The sequence below is a fragment of the Somniosus microcephalus genome, chromosome 7 (genome assembly GCF_052327205.1).
Source record: "Somniosus microcephalus isolate GS21.2 chromosome 7, FLI_Smic_1.0, whole genome shotgun sequence".
Lineage (NCBI taxonomy): Eukaryota > Metazoa > Chordata > Chondrichthyes > Squaliformes > Somniosidae > Somniosus > Somniosus microcephalus.
Window position 1 is genome coordinate 90709588 of NC_140993.1, and position 24751 is coordinate 90734338.

The window sequence follows — 24751 nt, forward strand, 5'->3', positions numbered from 1 at the left end:
GACAACATGAACGCCACTTACAAGATACAAATGTGAATTTAACTGCAAATCAATTATTTTAACATTCTGCAGACATTGTAATTATGTAGCACAAATAGTATTTTCAGAATATGACTGAAAAACTAGTGAATAGTTTGTAGAAAGAGGTCAATGCATGTGATTAATTTGAAGCTAAAGGTCCAATGAACTACAAATGGCATCACATAAATTACATTAAGAAAAAAGTGCATAACTATAAACATAACACAAGTATATCAGACCCAGAAGTGCCAGTAAATATTCAGTGACTTACATACAGAAAGTAAATTACTTTATTTATACAAGTTCCCCAGCTTTTAAAGAACATACTCAATAATTATAATTGCAACTTTTGCCCTCATTATTATTCAATATAAAAGCCATAATGTACTTTCTAAACTGCCTCAGATGTCTTTTATTGAAATATACTTGCTTAAATATAACTACTTATTTTCAAGAAACTGCAGTGTACAGCAAAATGTCTTTTATATTTTATAATATTTTACACAGTACTAGCTGTACATATTTCAAAATCCTAAAATGTTTTCACCCGATGCGGTGGTGAATTTGAAAACATAGGTATTTAACTGGGTATTTGGATTTAAAGTCAACAAGGATGCATAAAATGTCGTGGAAGATATATTTAATTGAAAGGTAAATACAAAAGATGACGACTTATTGACATGTTCAAGAACATTCTTTCCATATTTTGATGTTTTTTTTAAATTCGTGTTATAGTTTTGTAGTTATCAACTACTTATAAATGGCCAAAGTTCACTACACCCTTTTATACAACAAAAAGTATGTTGTAGAAAGGTATGTTTGTGTCATTCTATGAAGTACACGATCTACAAGTTACTCTGGATTTATCATTTAGCGTTAAAAAAAATCTTAATTCATCCATTTTTAAAAAAAGTGAACATTTTTGTGGCACTAGAATATGAAAGCCCGAACCACTCAATTATTTAACAGCAGCACCTACTTCATGTAAAAGTATTTGGCCCCAATCTAAAAATTGTACATTTCAAAGAACATTATAAAACAAACAAACATTAAAATAAAACATCTGCAGAATAACTTCGAAATATGTTGGGCCAGTAATTCCGGTCCCAACGCGCGAGTACGGATGGTGTACTCACGCGTAGGCCCGTTGGAAGTGCCGGATTTCAGCATGCACAGCGCATGCGCGGGAAACCGGCATTTCCTCCAAGGGGTTCAGAGGTCCAACGGTCCTGCGCGCACGTGTTGAACTTCCTTCTTTTTGACAGGTTTGCCCGTGTGTAAGGGCCTGAACTTTTTAGAAATGTAAAAAGGAGACGTAAGGACTTGATTCTTTAAGGTAAGTGGTCTATTATTTAAAATTATAACATTTTTTCCCACAGCTTTATTGTTTTTAAGGACTTTACAGTAAGGTAAGTTTATTTTTAGACCCAATTTCTTAAAAAATTATTTTTTTCAAAAATTTGATTAATTGTTTAAAATAGTTTTAAGTTATTTATAGTTCATTTAATTAGTGGGGTGTTTTTTAAAATTTTATTTACAGTTTAAGTAGTGTTTTGGGCGCCCGTAGTTTTCATGAGCTTGACAGCTCTTACTATCAAACTCATGAATGAAGTTTCCCCTCCCCTGATTGGCTGCCCAGTGCTCACCTGATCCCAGCCGGCACATCGCACTAACTACGCCGCTGGATCAGGCAAGCACAGCGCGCCGGCAGCTGAACCGGGCCAGTGACAGGAATTCCAAGCGGTCCCAGGCTTCAGCTGTCGGCGCACCGGGTAAGTGCACATCGGGGGCCTGCACGCGCGGCAAGCCCCCCGATCCTAATTTCTGGGCCGTTATACAATTTTAAAAAACTGCAATGCTGGAAATCTGAAATAAAACCAGAAAGTACTGGAAATACACAGGAAGGCCCTCAGCATCTATAATACAGGTTTTTAACCTTTCATCAGAATGGAAAACTGAACGGAAACAATTTACAGGTTTGGGGAAAAAAGGAGAAAGGGCAGAAGAAACAAGAGATACTCCAATCCTAGATAGTTAGTAAGTTGAATGATCTGTCTTTTCATTGGCTTACAAGATATAACAAATACATACAGAACAATTTAACCTGGTCAAATTTCATTATATTGTTTTATCAAAGTTATTCAATATGTTAACATGGAAATGAATTAAATTTTTTAGAACTTTTTAACTAAAACAATACATCATAAAAATAAGTATAGTGGCTAATACTGGCAGGACTGAAGATTTCTGTACTCCAGTGAATATATTTGTAGGTCACGCACTGAAGTCAGATCACACATTCAGATACTTAGGGGCTTGGCTCATTAGGAGGACGGAGTTTGCGTGTGTTGAAGTAGCACACCACCTGCTGAGGTAATTCAGCCAGTACACTTTGTGCAAGAACTTCTTTGGGTGCCTGTTTAATGAGATGAGTGTTATTAGTTTGAAAAACAACAATCATATGGACAAGAAACAGCAAGCGACAGACATCACACAGCAAATTTTCAGTCTACACGATCACAGAATCATGCAGCACAGAAGGCCATTCGGCCCATCATGCCTGTGCCGGCTCTTTGAAAAAGAGCTATCCAATTAGTCCCACTCCTCAGTTCTTGCCACATAGCCTTGCACATTTTTCCCCTTCAAGTATTTATTCAACTCCCTTTTGAAAGTTACTATTGAATCTGTTTGCAACAACCTTTCAGGCAGTGCATTCCAGATCATAACATGCTGCATAAAAAAATTCTCAACTCCCCTCTGGTTCTTTTGCCAATTACCTTAAATCTATGTCCTCTGGTTACCAACCCTCCTGCCAGTGGAAACAGTTTCTCCTTATTTATGTTTGTGATGTTGCACACAGAAGTCCCGCCACCCCCAGGCTCGTTTGCATTAAACTATATTAGTGACAATGGTGGGATTTTTCTGCTTCTCACTCGCCAGTCAGTGATTTTCCCCACTGATTAAACTGAATGGTCAGGAAATTGCAGGCTGGTCTAGAAGCAGAAAACCCTAGCCAATGACTTTCAAAACCATATGGGCAGGCTGTACCCAACTATCTTGACAAGTTGGCTTCTCTCACATTAAAATGAAATAGTTCGACCAAAATCAGTGCAGTACTAAAATATGCAACCTTCTTCCTTCCACCGCTTTTTAGGTGGAACTGCGGCAGACACAGGTGGAAAATGGGACAGGGACACACTCTGTAGTGTTCACAACAATTAGATTTCCAGTTGGAAGTGACAGGTGATGCTCACTATATCTGCCCATATGAGTGCGCATATTGAAATGATAGTCAAATGATGAAAATACATCAACCAATGTACTTTCCGTCACTTGGCCCACAGCAATGCTGGAAGCCAGGGATGGTTGTTAGCATTGGCTATGGCAACAGAAGGGGGAACTTTAACTTTTAAAATCCAGAAAGTCTGTGTAATTGCCAGATTCAAAAGTGTTAAAAAGTCTCATCAGCAGACTGCCGCAAACAAAACTTTGCTCTTAGTACTGGCAGACTCCTTGGTGGAGGCCAGAGTGCCTTCCAAAATTATTTCAATAACCCATGGCCACAAGATTAGCCAGGGAATATCTTTTTGGAAAGCAGAAGCATCACCACACCAAATCCACAAAAACAAAGACCTGGGCCATAATGTTCCACTTCTCTAAAAGGAAACTTGTTTTGATGCCAAAGATTTGCTGCAGTTGTTCAGCAGGTTTTCTGGTATTCAATTTTATGCAGATTTTGCAGCCTCATACTAAATGTCAGTGTTGTGAACTTCTAACTTACACATTTTGATGCAATCATCTTATACCAGTAATACCATTTTAAGGGACTATTTTGAGGTGCCACAAAGTAAACTATGAGACCAATCACACTGTTGGTATAATCATTTCCACTGAAATTTGGCAAAAATTTAACACACAATGACATGTTCAAAAACAATCCCTCTACCAGCTGTATTCAACTCATGACTCAAACTTCAGTACATGTATCTATAAAATTGTGACACACAGTCACATTATCCATGAAGTGGGTTTACTTTTTTTTTATAAAAGCATTATTTAACACTAGAGCTAGCTAAAATATTTACCCATTATATTAACAGGCATGTGCAAATGGATCAACCAGATGCAACACACTTGCAATTTTGCTGCTTGCACCTTATGCCATAGCATCTGCATCTTGTAAATATTAGAGATGATTCTATGATCTGGTTCTTTCAGGAGGCGCATCTCTAGAAATCCCAGTTGCGCAGTGAGATTTTCTTAATTCATTCATTTTCAGTTTTACCAGTCATATTTAAAGACCTTCATGAATGTGACTTGTATGTCAGATTTTACAATATTTCATACATTTGTCTAATACAATACTTTGTTATTTCAAGCCTGTGAAGTAGGATTCAAAACTATTATTATTACTGGGCAGCGTTACATACTTACATTTTGAAACTTCCTAAAAGGCACAAACTGAACAATATCTCGGATAGCGACTTCTCCAGTGGGTGATCTCAGAACACCATCGTCACCATCTAGAAATTCCATGGCACTAAAATCTGCACCGCCAACACCAATAATGATGATGGACATTGGCAACTTAGAGGCATTCACAATGGCCTGTCGTGTATTATCTAAATCTGTTATCACTCCATCCGTGATGATCAGCAGGATGAAATATTGCTGCCAAAATAAAAGCGATCTTACCATAAATAATTCATCAAAATCATATACAGCAAATGGATTAATGTGTCAAGATCAAACAAAGCATAGCTTCTCAATAGTTTAATTAAAGATCGTGAAACAATTGAATTATGACTATTTCTTCCAACAATTACCATGTGTTGAAATTAATTTAACTATGTATGCTGAGCCTTGCATTCCACCTAATTTTATTTAAATGCAGATTTCACTAGTAAAGCATGCTAACAACTTCTCTAGGTGTCCAAATTTTAAAGCAAAAGTAAAGCAGTTTTACTTGTAACTACTAAAATTCAAAAATATATAACTCATATACTGGATTAAAATATTAACCACTCCGTGATTTTGGCAGCGTTTGAGATTTGTAAAAAAAATATATATCCTTTTTGACACAATTACATACTCGAGGTCAGTATTCAGGACTCACTCAGGAAATACACTTCCTAATGTGGAACGTAGCCACACAGACCGAGAAGGTTTGAAGTTCAATCATGGCCTGCATTGAGTTTGCTGATCTCAGCTGATATGGTGGAAAAAATGCTACAATTATCCTTCAAGAAGCAAGGGGAAAAAGCAGACTCATGCTCCTGATCATTAACTCCTGCTGGAAAACATGCAGGCAAGGACAGAATCAGACTTGGCCATCATTTGTGTCTCTTCACCCCCTCTCTACCCCCCAAATAGCTTCATGATATTCACTATCTAGGCTCACAAAATGAAGAGAAGAATGAGGTACTGAGGCTGCCCAGTGTTCATGAAACTACACCCCAGCAAGAAGCCATGTCTTCAGCAAAAGAGAAAAAATATTTATTCGGGATTCTTTCCTTTCTCAAAATACTAATAATGTGATTGTGGAATATCAATTACTTTGTCATTGTCCTAAACATTTAAACCTTGGATATCAATGATCTTTGAGATTCTAAATATTATATGAAGTGTTACTATTTTCTCCCCATTCCAGTTTTGAGCACATAATTCCTCATCGGGACACTGGGGTACATGATCCGCTTCCTAGCATCTGTCAAAGCTGCTCTATCACCACCTGCTCAGATATAGGAGTTAGTGGGTGCAACTGTATGAGTTGAAATACTTACAGAAGCTTTTGGCTGCTGCGCTGCTGCAGCTGCAAATCTTCCCACATGGTTTATTATTGGAGAGAAGTTTGTGGGTCCATATAGCCTGACTTGAGGAAGACAGTTGCGGTAGGCATCAGCTATCCCCTGCACCCCTACAGAACCCAATCAGTAATAAAATGTTAATAAATGAGTTTATTAACACCCCATTTGGTGCCACTCTAATTTCAGTCTCAAGTTCTGCAAGACTTGAGTGTGCCCGGACTGTATTTTTCTTACCATGAGGGAGCCATTACGAGGTGGTAGTTATTGAAGCAATCACAAAATAGACTAAACACATCACATGCTCAGAACTTTCATGAACTCAATGCTTCTACTTATAATGGTGAGTTATGGGCAATTAAAATGGAGTACAATAATTTACAATTTGCAGTCTGCTTTTTTTTTTTAAACTATAACTCAAGAGAACTTGATTATGCATAAATAAATGGCAGAAGTTTCAAAGTAGTTGCTATCAGGATCATGAGTTACAATACAGCATTGACGTGCATACCACTTATAACAGTGCTGCTTTCCAGAAGAGTTTCTGCTTCACAAGAGCATATGCACATGCCATAGAGTCAGAGTTTTACAGCACAGAAAGAGGCCCTTCGGCCCATCGTGTCTGCGCCGCCCATCCATCCCTGTCCAGTCTAATCCCATTTTCCAGCATTTGGTCCATAGCCTTGTATGCAGTGGCATTTCAAGTGCTCATCCAAATGCTTCTTGAATGTTGTGAGGGTTCCTGCCTCTACCACCCTTTCAGGCATTGAGTTCCACATTCCAACCACCCTCTGGGTGAAAAAGTTCCTCCTCAAATCCCCTCCAAATCTCCTGCCCCTTACCCTGAATCTATGCCCCCTTGTTATTGACCCCCCCACTAAGGGGAAAAGTTCCTCTTTATCGACCCTATCTATGCCCCTCATCATTTTGTACACCTCAATCAGGTCCCCCCTCAGCCTTCTCTGCTCCAAGGAAAACAACCCCAGCCTGTCCAGCCTCTCTGAATGAATGAATTTTCGTGTCATCTGCGAACTTACTGATCATACCTTTTACATTCTCATCCAAATCATTTATGTAGATCACGAACAACTGAGGCGCTCCATCCCAGGTAACATCCTGGTGAATCTTCTCTGCACCCTCTCCAAAGCAATCACATCCTTCCTGTAGTGAGGCGACCAGAACTGCACACAGTACTCCAGCTGTGGCCTCACCAGCGTTTTGTACAGCTCCATCATAACCTCCCTGCTCTTATATTCTATGCCTCGGCTAATGAAGGCAAGTATCCCATATGCCTTTTTAACCACCTTATCTACCTGCTCCGCTGCCTTCAGGGATCTATGTACATGTACACCAAGGTCCCTCTGACCCTCTGTACTTCCTAGGGTCCTACCACTCATTGTGTATTCCCTTGCCTTATTTGTCCGTCCAAAATGCATCACCTCGCACTTTTCAGGGTTAAATTCCATTTGCCACTTTTCCGCCCATCTGACCAACCCGTTTATATCGTCCTGTAGCCGGAGGCTTTCCTCCTCGCAATTTACCACCCCACCAATTTTCGTGTCATCTGCGAACTTACTGATCATACCTTTTACATTCTCATCCAAATCATTTATGTAGATCACGAACAACAAGGGATCCAGCACCGATCCCTGAGGTACCCCACTGGACACAGGCTTCCAGTCACAAAAGCAACCTTCAACCATCACCCTCTGCCTCCTGCCACTCAGCCAGTTTAGGATCCAACGCGCCAAGGCACCCTGGATCCCATGGGCTCTTACCTTCTTAACCAGTCTCCTATGCGGGACTTTGTCAAAAGCTTTACTGAAGTCCATGTAAACCACATCCACAGCATTTCCCTCATCCACCCCACTAGTCACCCCCTCGAAAAATTCGATCAGATTTGTCAGACATGATTTACCCTTGACAAAGCCATGCTGACTATCCCCGATTAATCCTTGCCTCTCCAAGTGGAGATTAATTTTGTCCCTCAGAATTTTTTCCAATAATTTCCCCACCACAGATGTTAGACTCACTGGCCTGTAATTCCCTGGTTTATCCCTGCTACCCTTCTTGAATAATGGTACTACGTTAGCTGTTCTCCAGTCCTCTGGTACATCCCCTGTGGCCAGAGAGGTTCTGAAAATTAGTGTCAGAGCCCCTGCAATCTCCTCCTTTGCCTCCCACAGCAGCCTGGGATACATCTCGTCCGGGCCTGGGGATTTATCCACTTTTTGGCCTGCTAAAACCGCTAGCACCTCCTCCCTCTCGATGCTAATATGTTCAAGTATGTCACAGTCCCCTTGCCCGATTTCTATGTCTGCATCGTCTTTCTCCATAGTGAACACAGATGCAAAAAATTCATTTAAAACCCCGCCTACATCATCTGGCTCTACACACAGATTGCCACTTTGGTCCCTAATGGGCCCTACCCTTTCCCTGGTTATCCTCTTGCCCTTAATAGACTTATAAAACATCTTAGGATTTTCCTTTATTTTGCTCGCCAGTGTTATTTCATGGCCCCTCCTCGCCCTCCTAATTTCTTTTTTAAGTATGCCCCTGCACTTTTTATACTCCTCTAGGGCTTCCTCCGTCTTTAGTCTTTTGTAACTGCCAAAAGCCCCCCTTTTATTTCTAATGCATTTTTGTATATCCCTTGTCATCCAAGGTTCCCTTTGCTTGTTGGTCCCACCCTTGACCTTTACAGGAACATGTTGGCGTTGTACTCTCTCTATTTCCCTTCTGAAAGTCTCCCATTGTTTTGATGTGGATTTTCCTATAAGCAGCTGCTCCCAGTCCACTTTGGCCAGATCCTGCCTTATCATATTAAAATCGGCCTTCCCCCAATTTAGAACCCTTATTTCCGGGCCGTCTTTGTCTTTTTCCATGACCACCTTAAATCTCACCGAATTATGGTCACTGTCGCCAAAATGCTCCCCTACTGACACTTCCACCACTTGCCCGGCTACATTCCCCAGAATTAGGTCCAGTACCGCCCCCTCTCTTGTAGGACTTTCTACATGTTGGCTCAAAAAGCTCTCCTGGATGCACTTTAAGAATTCTGCACCCTCTAAGCCTTTCACACTCTGACTATCCCAATTTATATTGGGGAAGTTGAAATCCCCCACTATTATTACCCTATTATTTTCCCTGTATTTTCATTCAGGGAATGTGATTTTAAAAAGTTAAATTTTAGTAAGTTAAATGCTTCTCAGGAAATCACAAAAAAATGAGGCGGCAGAGATCTTGCTTGCCTCCCATACATGTTTTCAGAATATTTTTGCCTGATAAACCACATACTTTAAGGTTAAAGTGCCAAGTGTCAGCTCGGCTCATTTCTTAGCACCGGAGTCAAATGGTTGTGGGTGTTAACCACATTTCACAACTTCAGCCCATAAGCTAGGTTGGCACTTTAGTGCAATTTTGAAGGAGTGCTACATTGTCCAAAGTTCTGTCTAATTGGATGAGATGTTAAACTGAGGTCCCGTTTTCCTGTTTACATGCATGTGAAAGATCCTGTTGCATTTTTCAAGAGGAGCATTTAGTTTTCTCCAGTATCCTGGCAAACATTTTCCCCTCAACCAACACCACAAAAACAAGATTAACCAGTCATTCATTGCGTTTACTTTGACTCTGCTGTGATTAAATTGGCTGGTGTTTTCTACCCTCTTCTTAGGCAGTCCCTCGGAACCGAGAATGACTTGCTTCCACATTAAAAATGAGTTCTCAGGTGACTGATGAGTCAAATGCGGGACCTACACTCTCGGTCACAGGTGGGGCAGATGGTGGTTGAAGGGGCGGGTGGGTGGGGTGCTTGGGTTGACGTGCGCTCCTTGCGCTTGGCTTCCGCTTGCTCCCGGCGAAGAGACTCGAGGGGTTCGGCACCTTCCCGGATGCTTCTCCTCCACTTTGTGCTGTCTTGGGCCAGGGATTCCCACGTGTCAGTGGGGATGTTGCACTTTTTCAAGGAGGCTTTGAGGGTGTCCTTGAAGCGTTTCCTCTGCCCACCTGGACCTTTGTCTTACGGATGTTTAGTGCAAGGCCTATGCTCTCGTACGCTTTGGTGAAGGTGTTGACGATGGTTTGGAGTTCGACCTCCGAGCGAGCGCAGACGCAAGCGTCATCTGCATACTGTAATTAGACGACAGAGGATGAGACGATCTTGGATCTGGACTGGAGGCGACGGAGGTTGAACAGTTTACCATAACAATAGTGACTGCACTTCAAAAGCAACTCATTTAATCTGCAGTGCTTGCAGATGTTCTGAGGAAGGATCAATATAAATGCAAGACCATTCTTTCTAAAAATGGTTTCAATTTTAAAAGCACCAATTGAGAGAATGGCATGGAGGCACAAACATTTAAAACTTAAAGTCTGCATCATATGAAGAGTCATAGGATATGATCAGACTGACATTTTTAACATGAATGTCTTGATCATAACATTTTACAATCTGTAAAGATCTAGAGGCAGTGGACAAATAATTCACCAAACTGTAAACAAACAGTAATACTTTGATACTGAATCAAATTCAGACACTACCAAGACATGCCATTTGGTTGGTCCATCAATGTGATTAGAACAACTTGTCTCTCCCTATTATACATGATCATTCCAAATCACTTACACTGATCCACCCATTTAACACAAGCCAGCTGAACAGTGAAAGGAGTGAGTCAGACCACTAGAAGTTCTTTGTGCAGAACCAAGATAACAGGATTAGGGGACATAATTAGAAGCTTAAGTCACTTTGAACTAAAATGGAACTTTAGCGGCAACTGGAGTCCTGATGGCTGTGTTAAGGACATCTCCTCATGGCTGGAGAAGAACTTGGAGCAGGAGGGGGAGGATCCAGTTGCTGTGGTCCCACATAGGAACCAAGGGGCAAATGACATAGGTAGAACTAGGAATGAAGTTTTGCTGAGGGAGTTTGAGGAGCAAGCGTGCAAATGAAAAAGCAGAACCTCAAAACGGTAATAATCTCTGGATTGTTACCTGAGCCACGTGCAAATTAGCATTGGAACAAATAGATTAGAGGTTTAAATGCGTGGCTGAAAGAGTGGTGTGGGAGGCAGGGGTTTCAATTCAAGGGGCAATGGCACTAGTACTGGGGAAAAGGGGAGTTGTTCCGTTGGGACGGGCTAGAACCGGTGTCCTGGTGAATCGAATAACTAAAGCAGTAGATAGGGCTTTAAACTAATAAGGCGGGAGGGGGGGAGAGGATCAGGTAAAGGTAAATTTAGAAGTCTAAAGAGAAAAGTCAAGGCTGTAGAGCAGGGTAACGATTTGGGTAAAATCATACAGAATGTGTCAGGAAGGGACAGAGTTTTTAACAAAGTTAATAGGGCATCAGCAGCTAAGGCCACATCAGGGGGAAAAGATAGTAAAAAGTTAAATTTAAAGGCGCTATATTTGAATGCACAAAGCATTTGTGATACAATAGATGAATTAATGGCATAAATAGAGATAAATGGGTTTGATCCAGTAACCATTACCTAGATGTGGTTGCAGGGCAACCAAGGTTGGGAACTAAATTTCCAGGGTACTTGACTTTTAGAAGACAGGCAAAATGGAAAGGAGGTAGGGTGGCCCTAATAATAAGAGGAGATAAAGGCAGTAGTGAAAAAAGGTCTTAGCCCAGAAAATCAGGATGTAAAATCAGTATGGGTGGAGCTAAGAAATAACAAAGGGCATAAAACACTAGTGAGAGTAGTTTATAGGCCCCCTAGTGAGAGTAGTTTATAGGCCCCCTAACAGTAATCATAGTGTTGAGCAGAGTATAAATCAGAAAATTAGAGGAGCACGTAACAAGGGTAATGCAATAATCATGGGGGACTTTAATCTTCATATTAGGCTGGGCAAACCAAATTGGCAAAAGTAGCTTGGAGGACGAGTTCATGGAATGCATTCACGACAATTTTCTAGAAAAGTATGTCGAGGAACCAACTATGGAACAGTCTATTTTAGATCACATATTGTGTAAAGAGACAGGGTTAATTAGTAATCTTATCGTAAAGGATCCTCTGGGGAAGAGTGATCATAATAGGATAGCATTTCATATTAAGTTTGAGTGATGTGGTTAAGTCTGAAACTAGGGTCTTAAATTTAAAAAAAAGCCAATTACGAAGGTATGAGGGGGTGAGTTGGCTAAGGTAGATTGGGAAATTAAAATTAAAAGATATGGTAGATACGGTGGCATAGTGGTTAGCACTGTTGCCTCACAGCGCCAGGGACCCGGGTTCAAATCTGGCGTCGGGCGACTGTCTGTGTGGAGTTTGCACATTCTCCCTGTGTCTGCGTGGGTTTCCTCCGGGTGCTCCGGTTTCCTCCCACAGTCCAAAGATGTGCGGGTTAGGTTGATTTGGCTATGATAAATTGACCCTTAGTGTTAGGGGATTAAATACGTGGGGTTACGGGGATAGGGTGGGATATGTGTCGGTGCAGGCTTGATGGGCCGAAATGGCCTCTATCTGCACTGTGGGGATTCTGTGATAAGCAATGGCAAACATTTAAAGAAATCATTCATAATTCTCAACGAATATACATTCCCTTGAGAAATAAAAACTCCACTGGAAAAGTAGCAAAACCATGGCTAACTAGAGAAGTTAAGGATAGTATTCGATTAAAAGAGGCTTACAATGTTGCCAAAAATAGAGTAAGCCTGAGGATAGGGAGGGTTTTAAAAATCAGCAATGGATGACCAAGAGATTGATAGAGGGAGAAAATAGAATGAGAGTAAACTAGCAAGAAATATAAAAACCAGATTGCAAGAGCTTTTACAAGTATGTAAAAAGCAAGAGATTAATAAAAGTAAACAAGAGTCCCTTAGAGGCAGAGACAGGATAAATTATAATGGGGAATAAGAAAATGGCAGAGACGTTAAACAAATATATTGTCTGTCTTCACAGTAGAGGGCACAAAGAACATATGGGGAAATTGTGGGGAACCAAGAGTCTAATGAGAGTGAGGAACTTAAAATAATTAATATTAAAAGAAAAAGTACTGGGGAAATTAATAGGACTAAAAGTTGACAAATCCCCTGGACCTAATGGCCTTCATCCTAGGATTTTAAAAGAGGTGGCTGCAGAGATAGTGGATGCATTGCTTGTGATCTTTCAGAATTCCCTAAATTCTAGAATGACCCCCGTGGATTGGAAAGGAGCAAATGGAACCGCCCTGTTCAAGAAAGGAGGGAGAAAGAAAACAGGGAATTATAGGCCAGTTAGACTGACATCAGTAGTAGGGAAAATGCTAGAATCTATTATTAAGGACATGGTAACAGGGCACTTGGAAAATCACAATACGATTAGGCAGAGTCAACGCGATTTTATGAAAGGGAAATCATGTTTGACAAATCTATTCGAGTTTTTTGAGGATGTAACTAGCAAGGTAGATAAGGGGGAAACCAGTGGATGTAGTATATTTGGATTTTCAGAAGGCATTCAATAAGGTGCCACACAAGAGGCTGTTACACAAGGTTAGAGCTCAAGGAATTGGGGGTAATACATTAGCATGGATTGAGGATTGGATAATGGACAGAAAACAGAGCAAGAATAAACGGGTCATTTTCAGGATGGCAGGGTGTAATTAGTGGAGTGCCACAATGATCAGTGCTTGGGCCTCAGCTATAAGAACATAAGAAGTAGGAGCAGGAGTAGGCCATACGGCCCCTCGGGCCTGCTCCGCCATGCAATAGGATCATGGCTGATCCGAACCTAGACTCACGTCCACTTCCCTGCCCTCTCCCCGTAACCCCTAATTCCCTTATCTGCTAAGAAACTGTCTATCTCCGTTTTAAATTTATTTAATGTTGCAACTTCCACAGCTCTCTGGGGTAGCAAATTCCATAGATTTACCACCCTCTGAGTGAAGAAGTTTCTCCTCATCTCAGTTTTGAAAGGGCAGCCCTTTATTCTAAGATTATGCCCCCTAGTTCTAGTCTCACCCATCAGTGGAAACATCCTCACCGAATCCACCCGATCAAGCCCCCTCACAATCTTACATGTTTCGATAAAATCGCCTCTCATTCTTCTGAACTCCAATGAGTAGAGGCCCAACCTACTCAACCTTTCCTCATAAGTCAACCCCCTCATCTCCAGAATAACCGAGTGAACCTTCTCTGAACTGCCTCGAGAGCAAGTATATCTTTTCTTAAATATGGAAACCAAAACTGCACGCAGTATTCCAGGTGTGGCCTCACCAACACCCTGTATAACTGCAGCAAGACTTCCCTGTTTTTATACTCCATCCCCCTTGCAATAAAAGCCAAGATTCCATTGGCCTTCCTGATCACCTGCTGCACCTGCATACTAACTTTTTGTGTTTCATGCACCAGGACCCCCAGATCCCTTTGTACTGTAGCACTTTGCAGTTTCTCTCCATTTAGATAATAACTTGCTCTTTGATTTTTTCTGCCAAAGTGCATAACCTCACGCTTTCCAGTATTATATTCCATCTGCCAAATCTCTGCCCACTCACTTAGTCTGTCTATGTCCTTTTGCAGGTTTTTTATGTCCTCCTCACTCACTGCTTTCCCTCCCATCTTTGTATCGTCGGCAAACTTGGATATGTTGCACTCGGTCCCTTCCTCCAAATCGTTTATATAGATTGTAAAGAGTTGGGGTCCCAGCACTAACCCCTGCGGAACACCACTAGTTATTGATTGCCAGCCCCAGAACGAACCATTTATCCCAACTCTCTATTTTCTGTTAGATAGCCAATCTTCCACCCATGCCAGTATATTACCCCCAATCCCATGATTTTTTATCTTGATCAGTAATCTTTTGTGTGGCACCTTGTCAAATGCCTTTTGGAAGTCCAAATACACCACATCCACCGTTTCCCCATATCCACCCTGTATGTTACGTCCTCAAAAAATTCAAGCAAATTTGTCAAACAGGACTTCCTCTTCACAAAACCATGCTGACTGTCCTATTAAATTATGTTTATCCAAATGCCCTGTCACTGTTTCCTTAATAATGGACTCCAACATTTTACCAACCACAGATGTTAGGCTAACTGGTCTATATTTTCCAGCCTTTTGTCTACTTCCCTTCTTAAATAAGGGCATTACATTAGCAGTTTTCCAATCTGCCGGGACCTTTCCTGAGTCCAGGGAATTTTGGAAAATCACCACCAATGCATCCACAATCCCTACCGCTACTTCTCTCAGGACCCTAGGATGTAAGCCATCAGGTCCGGGGGATTTATCCACCTTAAGTCCCATTATTTTACCGAGTACCACCTCCTTAGTGATTTTAATCGTGATTAGCTCCCCCCCGCCATAGCCCCCTGTTTGTCCAGTGTTGGGATATTCTTAGTGTCCTCTACTGTAAAGACTGATACAAAATATTGGGTCAGCGTTTTTGCCATCTCCATGTTCCCCACCACTAATTTCCCGGTCTCATCCTCTAAGGGACCAACGTTCACTTTAGCCACCCTTTTTCTTTTTATATAACTGTAGAAACTTTTGCTATTCGTTTTTATATTTTTTGCTAGTTTACTTTCATAATCTATCTTCCCTTTCTTAATTAATCTTTTAGTTATTCTTTGCTGGCTTTTAAATGCTTCCCAATCTTCTATCCTCCCACTAGATTTGGCTGCTTTACATGCCCTTGTTTTCAGTCGGATACTATCCTTTATTACTTTACTAAGCCACGGATGGCTATCTTTTCTTTTACTCCCCTTTTTCCTCAGTGGAATATATTTATCTTGAAAGTTGTGAAATATCTCCTTGAATGTAGACCACTGCTCTTGTACCGTCCTACACTTTAATCTATTTTCCCAGTCCACTTTAGTCAATTCTACTCTCGTACCTTCATAGTCTCCTTTATTTAAGCTCAGTACGCTGGTTTGAGATCCAACTTTCTCACCCTCCAACTGAATTTGTCCAAGGGGATCCTTTACTAGGACATTTTTTATTAATCCTGTCTCATTACACAGGGCCAGATCCAAGATTGCCTGCCCCCTGGTAGGTTCAGTTACATACTGCTCAAGGAACCCGTCCCTAATGCACTCTTCAAGGCTGCCATGCCCAATTTGATTTGTCCAGTCAATATGAAAGTTAAAATCCCCCATGATTATAGCTGTCCCCTTATTACAAGCCCCAACTATTTCCTGATTTATACTCCGACCAACAGAGTTGCAACTATTAGGAGGGCTATAGACTACACCCACTAGTGACTTTTTCCCCTTATTATTCCTTATCTCCACACAAACTGTTTCACTATCCTGATCCTTTGACCCAATATCATTTCTGACTATTGCAGTGATTCCATCCTTGATTAACAGAGCAACCCCACCTCCCTTTCCTTCCTGTCTGTCCTTCCTAATTGTCAAATACCCCTGTATGTTTACAATCTAGATCAATTACTTGGTAGGAAGAATGGAAAAGCAGAATTTTTTTTTAAAAAGATGTGAGACTAGTAAATGTTGGTATTCAGAGGAATTTGGGTGTCCTTGTACATGAAACACAGAAAGTTAACATGCAGATACAGCAAGCAATTAGGAAGGCAAATGGTATGTTCGCCTTTATTGCAAGGGGGTTAGAGTATAAGAGTAAGGAAGTCTTGCTGCAATTATATAGGGCTTTGCCAAGATCAAAACTGGAATACTGTGTACAATTTTGGTCTCCTTAAACAAGGAAGGATATACTTGCCTTAGAGGAGGGTGCAACGTTGGTTCACTAGATTGATTCCTGGGATGAGAGGACTATCCTATGAGGAGAGATCGAGTAGAATGGGCCTATATTCTCTGGAGTTTAGAAGATAGGCGATCTCATTGAAATATATAAAATTCTTAAGAGGGGTTGACAGGGTAGATGCCGAGAGGCTGTTTCCTCTGGCTGGAAAGTCCAGAACTGGGGAGGCATAGTCTCAGGATAAGGGGTCAGCCATTTAGGACTGAGATGAGGAGAAATTTCTTCACTCAGGAGGGTTGTGAATCTTTGGAATTCTTTACCCTAGGAGGGCTGTGGATGCTCAGTCAATGAATATATTCAAGGCTGAGATAGATTGATTTTTGGACTCTAGGGGAATCAAGGGATATGGGGATCAGGCGGGAAAGTGGAGTTGATATAGAAGTTCAGCCATGATCTCATTGGGGTCGAGGGGTAGTGTGGCCTACTTCTGCACCTATTTCTTATGTTCTTGTGTACTTGAGAAGAAAATTACTGTTTCCTGATGAGAGGACATTGCTTTTTCAATATTCCCATCTTCAGACTGGGAGCATCAGAACGCCACTGCTCTTTACCTCTCATTCCACCAAACAATATGGAAGCACAGATAAGGGAAAGCCCTGATATTTCAATTTTTTTTTTTTTTAGTGGCTACCCATGGTACTCTATATTCCTCTGTGTTGATAGTTAGGATTGAGTAACACCATGGATTAGCAAACTGTATTTCACTGCTGGGCTTTAGGTTTGAAGCCGCCTTGAATAGTACTCTCACCTGTAAGATAGAAGATCTTAGGTTCATCTCGACTCCAGAGACTAGTACTTAATCCACTGACATTAAAATCCTTTACCATTAATAAGATATATCCAAGGAACCATATTTAGTAAAAGGTCAGTGAATGTTGGGGACAATATACTATATAGATACTGAGAAGATTGATCATTTCAGAAGTTACATGAGCCGAGATCAGCAAGAACAATGAATCATCTACCATCACATTCCTTCTTCGACAGCACCTCCCAAACTCACGACCTGTACTGCCAAGAAGGACAAGGGCAGCAGGCGCATGGAAACACCATCACCTACAAATCACACACCATCCTGACTTGGCAATATATTGCCATTCCTTCATTGTCGCTGGGTCAAAATCCTGGAACTCCCTACCTAACAGCACTGTGGGAGTACCTTCACCAAACGGACTGCAGTGGTTTCAAGGCAGCAGCTCACCACCACCTTCTCAAGGGCAATTAGGGGTGGGCAGCGACGCCCACATCCCGTGAATGAATAAAAAGCCTGCATTTTGTGCTCATTATTCTTCTACTCGCCGCATTTTTGTCAGCATCAAACTCAGGTATAACATAGCCAAGTGCAGAATAAAACTCATTTTGATGTCTCAGACTTCACGGTCACCTTCAAATCAGGAGGTTGTGGCTTCAAACTCCTCTCCAGGACTTGACCCAGATTACGTTCAAGTCCATGGAGGGTGGAGGAAGAGAGGCCGTCTGCACAAGCTTTAATTAGGTAATTAGTGGGCTAGCACCAAAAAAAAAAAAAATCAGACTTTAATACCTTCTGTTCTCCATAATCCAAGAAGTTGAGCCGATTGATTGGGACAGCCAAGAGGTCTGACATAACTGGGTATTTGAAGAAAATTATGAACTATTTTTTTCATCCCATTACAACATTTTAAAAAATACATCACATGCAATGGATTAAAATGAAACACAGCAACGTTTTCAGCTCTCAGATTGAAATAGATGTTCAAAATTACACAAATTGCTTTTTATTTTAGACTTCAAGGCAAAAAAACAGTATTGTTGAGCATGTTGCCTGAGCGACTGCTGGAACATTTTGTTTTCTATCTTAGGATTTGAAGCGAGCTCCCATTATCTCTGTCCCCTTCCAAACCCTATCCACAATGTCACAGTGGGAAAAGCCACTGAATAGTGTGATACTGAGCAACATAGATTATGAAAGTTTCAGGTTTGATCCTTGGTTTGTGCTGAATAGTGGATCTCAGCCAAGGTGGTGGTGGTGGAGGTACTATAATTATAATCCATGTCCTGGGCTGGGCTAGGCTGCTGGTTAGTTAACTAGGGTCCTAGCTCCTGACAGCTCTCAAGTGACCGTCAATCCCCAGAAAGTGTCCATCCAATGGCAGTGGGTAGCAACTGGAATAGGTTCAACCATGATGCCCCTCTCAGTTGGAACATTCCGTCAACACATACGTGGGCTCATACCTGAAGTGACGTGCTGAAGGGCTAAGAGCATCAGTGGTGCCATACCTTAGCATTAGTCATCAAAGCCAGGAGTGGAGAGTTGAGAGAAAAAATTGTTGTGCTACATTTGGAAAAGTATTTTTAAAGCATCAGTAAAAGGCATAAGGATCAAGGTATTGGTTGCTGTGAGAAGAGACAAGAAAATCAGGTTAGATTAGTTCCACGAGGGTTGGGTACCTCAAATGCAGGAGATAACCTCCAAGTTACACACCATCCTGACTTGGAAGTATATCGCCTTTGTTTCATCGTCGCCTATACTCAACGGCGTGAGCATCCAGCTTCAAAATCTTGGAACTCCCTCCCTAACAGTTTGGAGTACCTTCACCACACGGACAGCAGCAGTGCAAGAAGGCAGTTCCCCACCACCTGATCAAGAGCATTTAGAGATGAGCAATAAGTGCTGGCCTTGCCAGCGATGCCCACATCTCACGAATGAATTAAAAAAAGGTAATCAATTATTTTGATGGCATATGACAACAAAGTAATGTCACATGGACAGTCCCACATCTTACTTGGAATCTCATCATTGCTTTAACCACATTGTAATAACTTTTTAAATGGGGAGGAAGAAGGGGACAAAGTAAATATATGTTCCATACCTCCACAAAATGGGTTTTCAGGGTTGAAGTTAAGTGGAAACTCGTGAGATACCTACAGGAAAAATGCCACTACATAGTATGACTTGTATATAAAAATATGATATTTGAATATCTTTTATACAAATGATCTATATATACCTGCCAGGTAGGGGGTATTTGGGCACCAAATCCAAATGCCGGGAATAATTTGTCTCTGTAAAAAATACAATCATAATTAGACGTCTGCCTATAAATCACTGGAGAAAGAGTGCGTGAGTGAGGAGAAGTCATTCCAGTGGCGACATAATAAATATCTCCACAAATTAGAAACCAGATAACCAAATTGTGGTACACAAATTATTGCATATACTAATCTTACTTCATTGCTGCTCCAAACATATTTTAATTAAATTATACAACACTTCACAACAGTTTCATTTTATTCAGAGCTATTAGGAGGGAAGAAGCCACTTCAATAACAACCCTCTCAAAAGATAACTGTTCATCTTGAAAATCCCCTTTACAATAATGAATTACTAAATGTACATGGTTGACTGAAACCTAAATACAATCTATGTCAGCTAACTGTTCAACTGAATCTAATCCATAGAATATCCACAATACAGAAACAGGCCATTCAGCCCAACTAGTTTGTGCTGGTGTTTATACTGCACGAGTCTACTCCCATTCCATCTACCTCATCTCAGCCTTTCAGCACATCTTTTTGTTCTCTTTTCTCTCCTATACTTGTCTAGTTTCCTTTTGAAAGCATCTGAGCTATTTGCCTCAACCACTTCCTGTGGTAGTGAGTTCAACTTTCTAACCACTCTCTGAATAAAGAAATTTCTCCTTATATCCCTATTGGATTTATTAGTAACTATCTAGTATTTATGGCCCGTAGTTTTGGATTCTCCCACATCTACCCTGTCTAACCCATTCATAATTTTAAAGGCCTCTATCAGGTTACCTCTAAGTCTTTTCCCAACTTGTTCAATCTTTCCCCGATAGCTGTAATCTCTCAGTTCTGGTTCCATCCTTATAACATTTTTTGCACAGTCTCCAGTGCTTTTATGTCCCTTTTATATAGAGACCAGAACTGTGCACAGTACTTTTAAGTGCAACCTGACCAGGACCCTATACAAGTTTAACATAACCACCACTTTTGAATTCTATAGCCCTAGAAATAAATCCCAGTGCTTTGTTAGCAGTTTTAATTGCTTTGCTGACCTGCAATGCTGCTTTTAATGATTTGTTCATCTAGATCCCTTTGTTTTTTTACCCCATTCAGTTTCTTATTTTCTAAGGTGCAGGTGATGTTTCTATTTTTCCTACCAAAGAGCAACACCTCACATTTATCTATGTTAAAGTTAATTTGCCACTTAACTGCCCAGTCTGCAAGTTTTCTAATTGTCTTGTATTCTGTTGCATTCCTCCTCAGTGTTAGCTATACCCCTAATTTGGTATCATCTGCAAATTTTGATATTGAGTTACTTGTTCCCAAATCCAAATTAGGAATAACAGTGATCCCAACACTGATCCTTGTGCGACACTGCTTTCTACCTTCCTCCAATCTGAATAACTAGCTTTTACCCCAACTCTCTGCTTTCTATTTTTTAGCCAATTTGCTATCCATTCACCTATTTGTCCCGACTCCACATGCCCTAACCGTTGTCATGAACCGACTGTGTGGTACCTTATCGAAGGCCTTTTGAAAATCCAAGTATATGACATCTACTGCATTATCTTGGTCTACTCTTTCAGTTATCTCTTCAAAAAATTCTATCACCTACCCTTTCAGAATGCACGCTGACTATTATATTTTCTGTCTCTAGATGCTGTTCTATTACTTTTTAGTATAGATTCCAGTATCTTTCCTATCACTGATGTTAAGCTGACTGGTCTATAGTTCCATCTACCTTTGCATATATTAGGAACAATATTAGCTGTCCTCTGGCACTATCCCCCTCTTCTATGGAATGCGTGGGCATACATACATGCACTACATATTATATACACAAATATGTACATTCAATTTTCTTTTAGCTCTTCATTCATCCACAGTGCTTCATAATTAGAGTGTTGGTTTTTGATTTTTAGTGGAATACATCTCTCGAACTCTATTGATTACCCTTTTAAAGATTTCCCACTGTTTTTCAAGATTTTCTCCCAGTTTACTCCAATTATATAGAGTCTTGGTAAGACCACACCTGGAATACTGTGTACAGTTTTGGTCTCCTTACCCAAGGAAGGATATACTTGCCTTAAAGGGAGTGCAGCGTAAGTTTACTAGACTGATTCCTGAGATGAGGGAATTGTCCCATGAGGAGAGATTGAGTAGACTGGGTCTATATTCTCTAGACTTTAGAAGAATGAGAGGTGATCTCATTGAAACATATAAAATTCTTAAGGGACTTGACAGGGTAGATACTGGGAAGATGTTTTCCCTGGCTGGGGAGTCTAGAACTAGGGGTCAGTCTCAGAATAAGGGGCTGGCCATTTAGCACTGAGATGAGGAGAAATTTCTTCACTGAAAGGGTTGTGAATCTTTGGAATTCTCTACCCCAGAGAGCGGAGCTGGATGCTCAGCCGTTGAGTATATTCAAGACAGAGATCGATAGATTTTTAGAAACCATGGGAATCAAGGGTTATGGAGATAGTGTGGGAAGGTGGGGTTGAGGTAGAAGATCAGCCATGATCTTATTGAATGGCGGAGCAGGCCTGAAGGGCCAAATTGCCTACTCCTGCTCCTATTTCTTATGTTCTAATGTTTACCTTCTTTAGTTGCACCCTCATTTTCTCGTAATTTGCTTTTTCCAATTACCTTAGTCTTTGTCCTCTTAATCTTGAACCTTACTATATTATGATCTCTACTACAGTACTAAGATGCTCTCTTGCTCCTACTTCTTCTTTCTATTCTGGTTCATTACCCATTACAAGATCCAGCAGTGATTCTTTTCTTGTTGGACTTCTTGTGTAGAGCGAGAAAGGAGTCCTGTGTACACAATAGAAACTCTATTCCCTTTTCTCCTTCTGCTACTTCTTCCTGACAGCTAGCTTGGGGGGTAATCGAAATCTCCCATGATTATTATTCTATGCCTGCTACTCACCTCATAGATTTGTCTACATATTTCTTCCTCCAACTCTCTTCCACTATTTGGTGATCTATAGTGTACCCCTATTAGGCTGATGGATCCCTTACCTTTTAACTCTTGATCTATCTTACTTCTCTAAACTTCTCCACTTCTCTCCTCAAAACCTACCTCTTTGACCAAGCTTTTGGTCAGCTGTCCTAATATCTCCTTATGTGGTTCGGTGTCAAATTTTGTTTGATAACACTGCTGTAAAGCATCTTGGGACACTTTACTATGTTAAAGGCACTATATAAATGCACATTGTTGTTGTTGCCATAATGTTATCTTTAACTAGTACAGCTACTCCACCTCCCTTCTTTCCTAAATGTGTTATATCCTGCAATATTCAGTTGCCAATCCTGTTCTCGATGTAGCCATATTTCAGTCATCCCGACTATATCCAGATCCTCTCTACCAATGATTGCCTCCAGTTCAACCATTTTGTTTTGAATGTTACGTACATTGTTGTACCAACAGTTTAAACTTTTTTAAAATATATTATTCCTCTGTTTTTACCTTTATGCTATATGACTTTATCCGATCTCTGGCCATTCAGGTTATCCTTATTCCTTCCTTTAGTTTGTCCTTTACTCACTTTTTCTGATTCTTTTATTGTTAGGTTTCTGTCATTTCTAGCAGTTCCCTCCCCTTATGTTATTAGTTTAAACTCTTATTTACAGCCCTAGTTATCCTTTCTGCTAGGCCCTTGGTCCCAGCCCAGTTCCAAATCCTGTTCCTACCCAATGCACTCACACAGCAGGAATTATTGGGAGCCATTAAGCTAGCATGATTTGTTTTCAGCACTGCCATATATTATATTATATTATATATGAATGAAAGTAACATACGTGGTAAAATATTGGCAGCAAATTAAAACTTAAAAATTTTAATTAAAAAAATTATTTTGGCCTCTTCTACTCCTACTTGGTCCTCATCTTAGTTACGGATATTCTGCTGTACAGCATTGTCTCCTGTATCAGACAATGGTTGCTTGTTGATTTTTCTTCCCATCTTCCCTACAAGTGCTTCTCCTACTCCACTGTTACATCCCCTTTCAGCTGCGAGAACTTGGAGGGTGCATTTCCACTGAAGTTAAGATGTATGCAAATAACAAACAACTATATTAAAAATCATACTGCATGAAAAATGGGGGCAGGGATAATTATCTGGGAGTGCAATAAAAACCTCTGTTCAAAGCTAATAACTTGCTGTAGAAGGGAAAATGGCAATGAAGGGGGAAGAGTGATAAGGAGAGATAACAAAAGATTAAAAAAATGGTCAGTTGGGAACAGCCACAATTGAGGGGTGAGCAACAGAATCCTGCTCAGCAGGGTAGGTGCTGGAGTATGAATTATTGGTAGGTGGGGGCAGTGGTAAATTCCAAGATGTGGCACAGTTGGGGATTGATAAATATGATAAAAATTCTTCACCCAGAGAGTGGTGAACCTGTGGAATTCTCTACCACAGAAGGCAATTCATTAAATATATTCAAGAAGGAGTTGGATATATTTCTTAAGGCTAAAGGGATCAAGGGGTATGGGGAGAAAGCAGGGACCGGGTACTGAAATTGGATGATCAGCCATGATCGCATTGAATGGCGGAGCAGGCTCGAGGGGCCGAATGGCCTACTCCTGCTCCTATCTTCTATGTTTCTATGTTTGCAGTGAAATTTAAAAAGGGGATCCTGGCCAATATGGCTGTGCCACAAACTGCCCATTGGAAAGCCCTGTCACAACAACCTACGTCTTAAGGATTGCAAAGACAAAACCTGACTTTTAATGGCAATCGATAAAAAAATGCTACTCGATCTCACCACTCAAAGCATACAAAAACCTGCAGTCTCATAGTACTCTAGGTTAGTGTTATATTTCCAGAACTGTACATAAAAAAGCTTTTAGATCATTTTCACTAACATTAGACAAGCAATGGAAACATTAAAATCATACCTACAGGTAAGAATATGTATTATACAGCTTTTATCTTCATATAAGCAGATAGAATTTTCTACCGAACTGGAAAAAGTTGAATTCTCGTTCTACCTGGACCCCTCCCTCGGGCCTCTTAACCTCTCTAGATCTTTTCATTACAAACTGCCGTCTCAATTTCTCTGTTTCCCTCACTCACTCCAACCTACCTCCCTCTGAACTTGCAGCACTCCATTCTCTCAGATCTAACCCCAACATTGTCATTAAACCTGCTGGCAAGGGTGGTGCTGTTGTTGTTTGGCGAACCGACTTCTACCTAGCGGAGGCTGAATGCCAACTCTCT

At 40.8% G+C, this 24751-nt stretch overlaps 1 protein-coding gene across 5 annotated transcripts in view; it reads right to left on the reverse strand.

The window, feature by feature from the left end:
• Positions 1–293: 293 nt before the first annotated feature.
• Positions 294–24751, reverse strand: part of LOC147114790 (copine-3-like) — a 66505-nt gene continuing 42047 nt past the window's right edge. For 4 of the 5 annotated variants that reach the window (XM_085992720.1, XM_085992719.1, XM_085992722.1 and 1 more), the window contains 5 exons: positions 19512–19566; positions 19374–19425; positions 5805–5938; positions 4456–4692; positions 294–2437 (listed from right to left, as the gene is read on the reverse strand). In XM_085992720.1, coding sequence (XP_085848846.1) covers positions 2330–2437; positions 4456–4692; positions 5805–5938; positions 19374–19425; positions 19512–19566 — 586 coding nt within the window. In that variant the 3' untranslated portion in view covers positions 294–2329. The remainder of the gene's footprint in view (positions 2438–4455; positions 4693–5804; positions 5939–19373; positions 19426–19511; positions 19567–24751) is intronic. The other variant, XM_085992723.1, reaches the window with a different exon arrangement.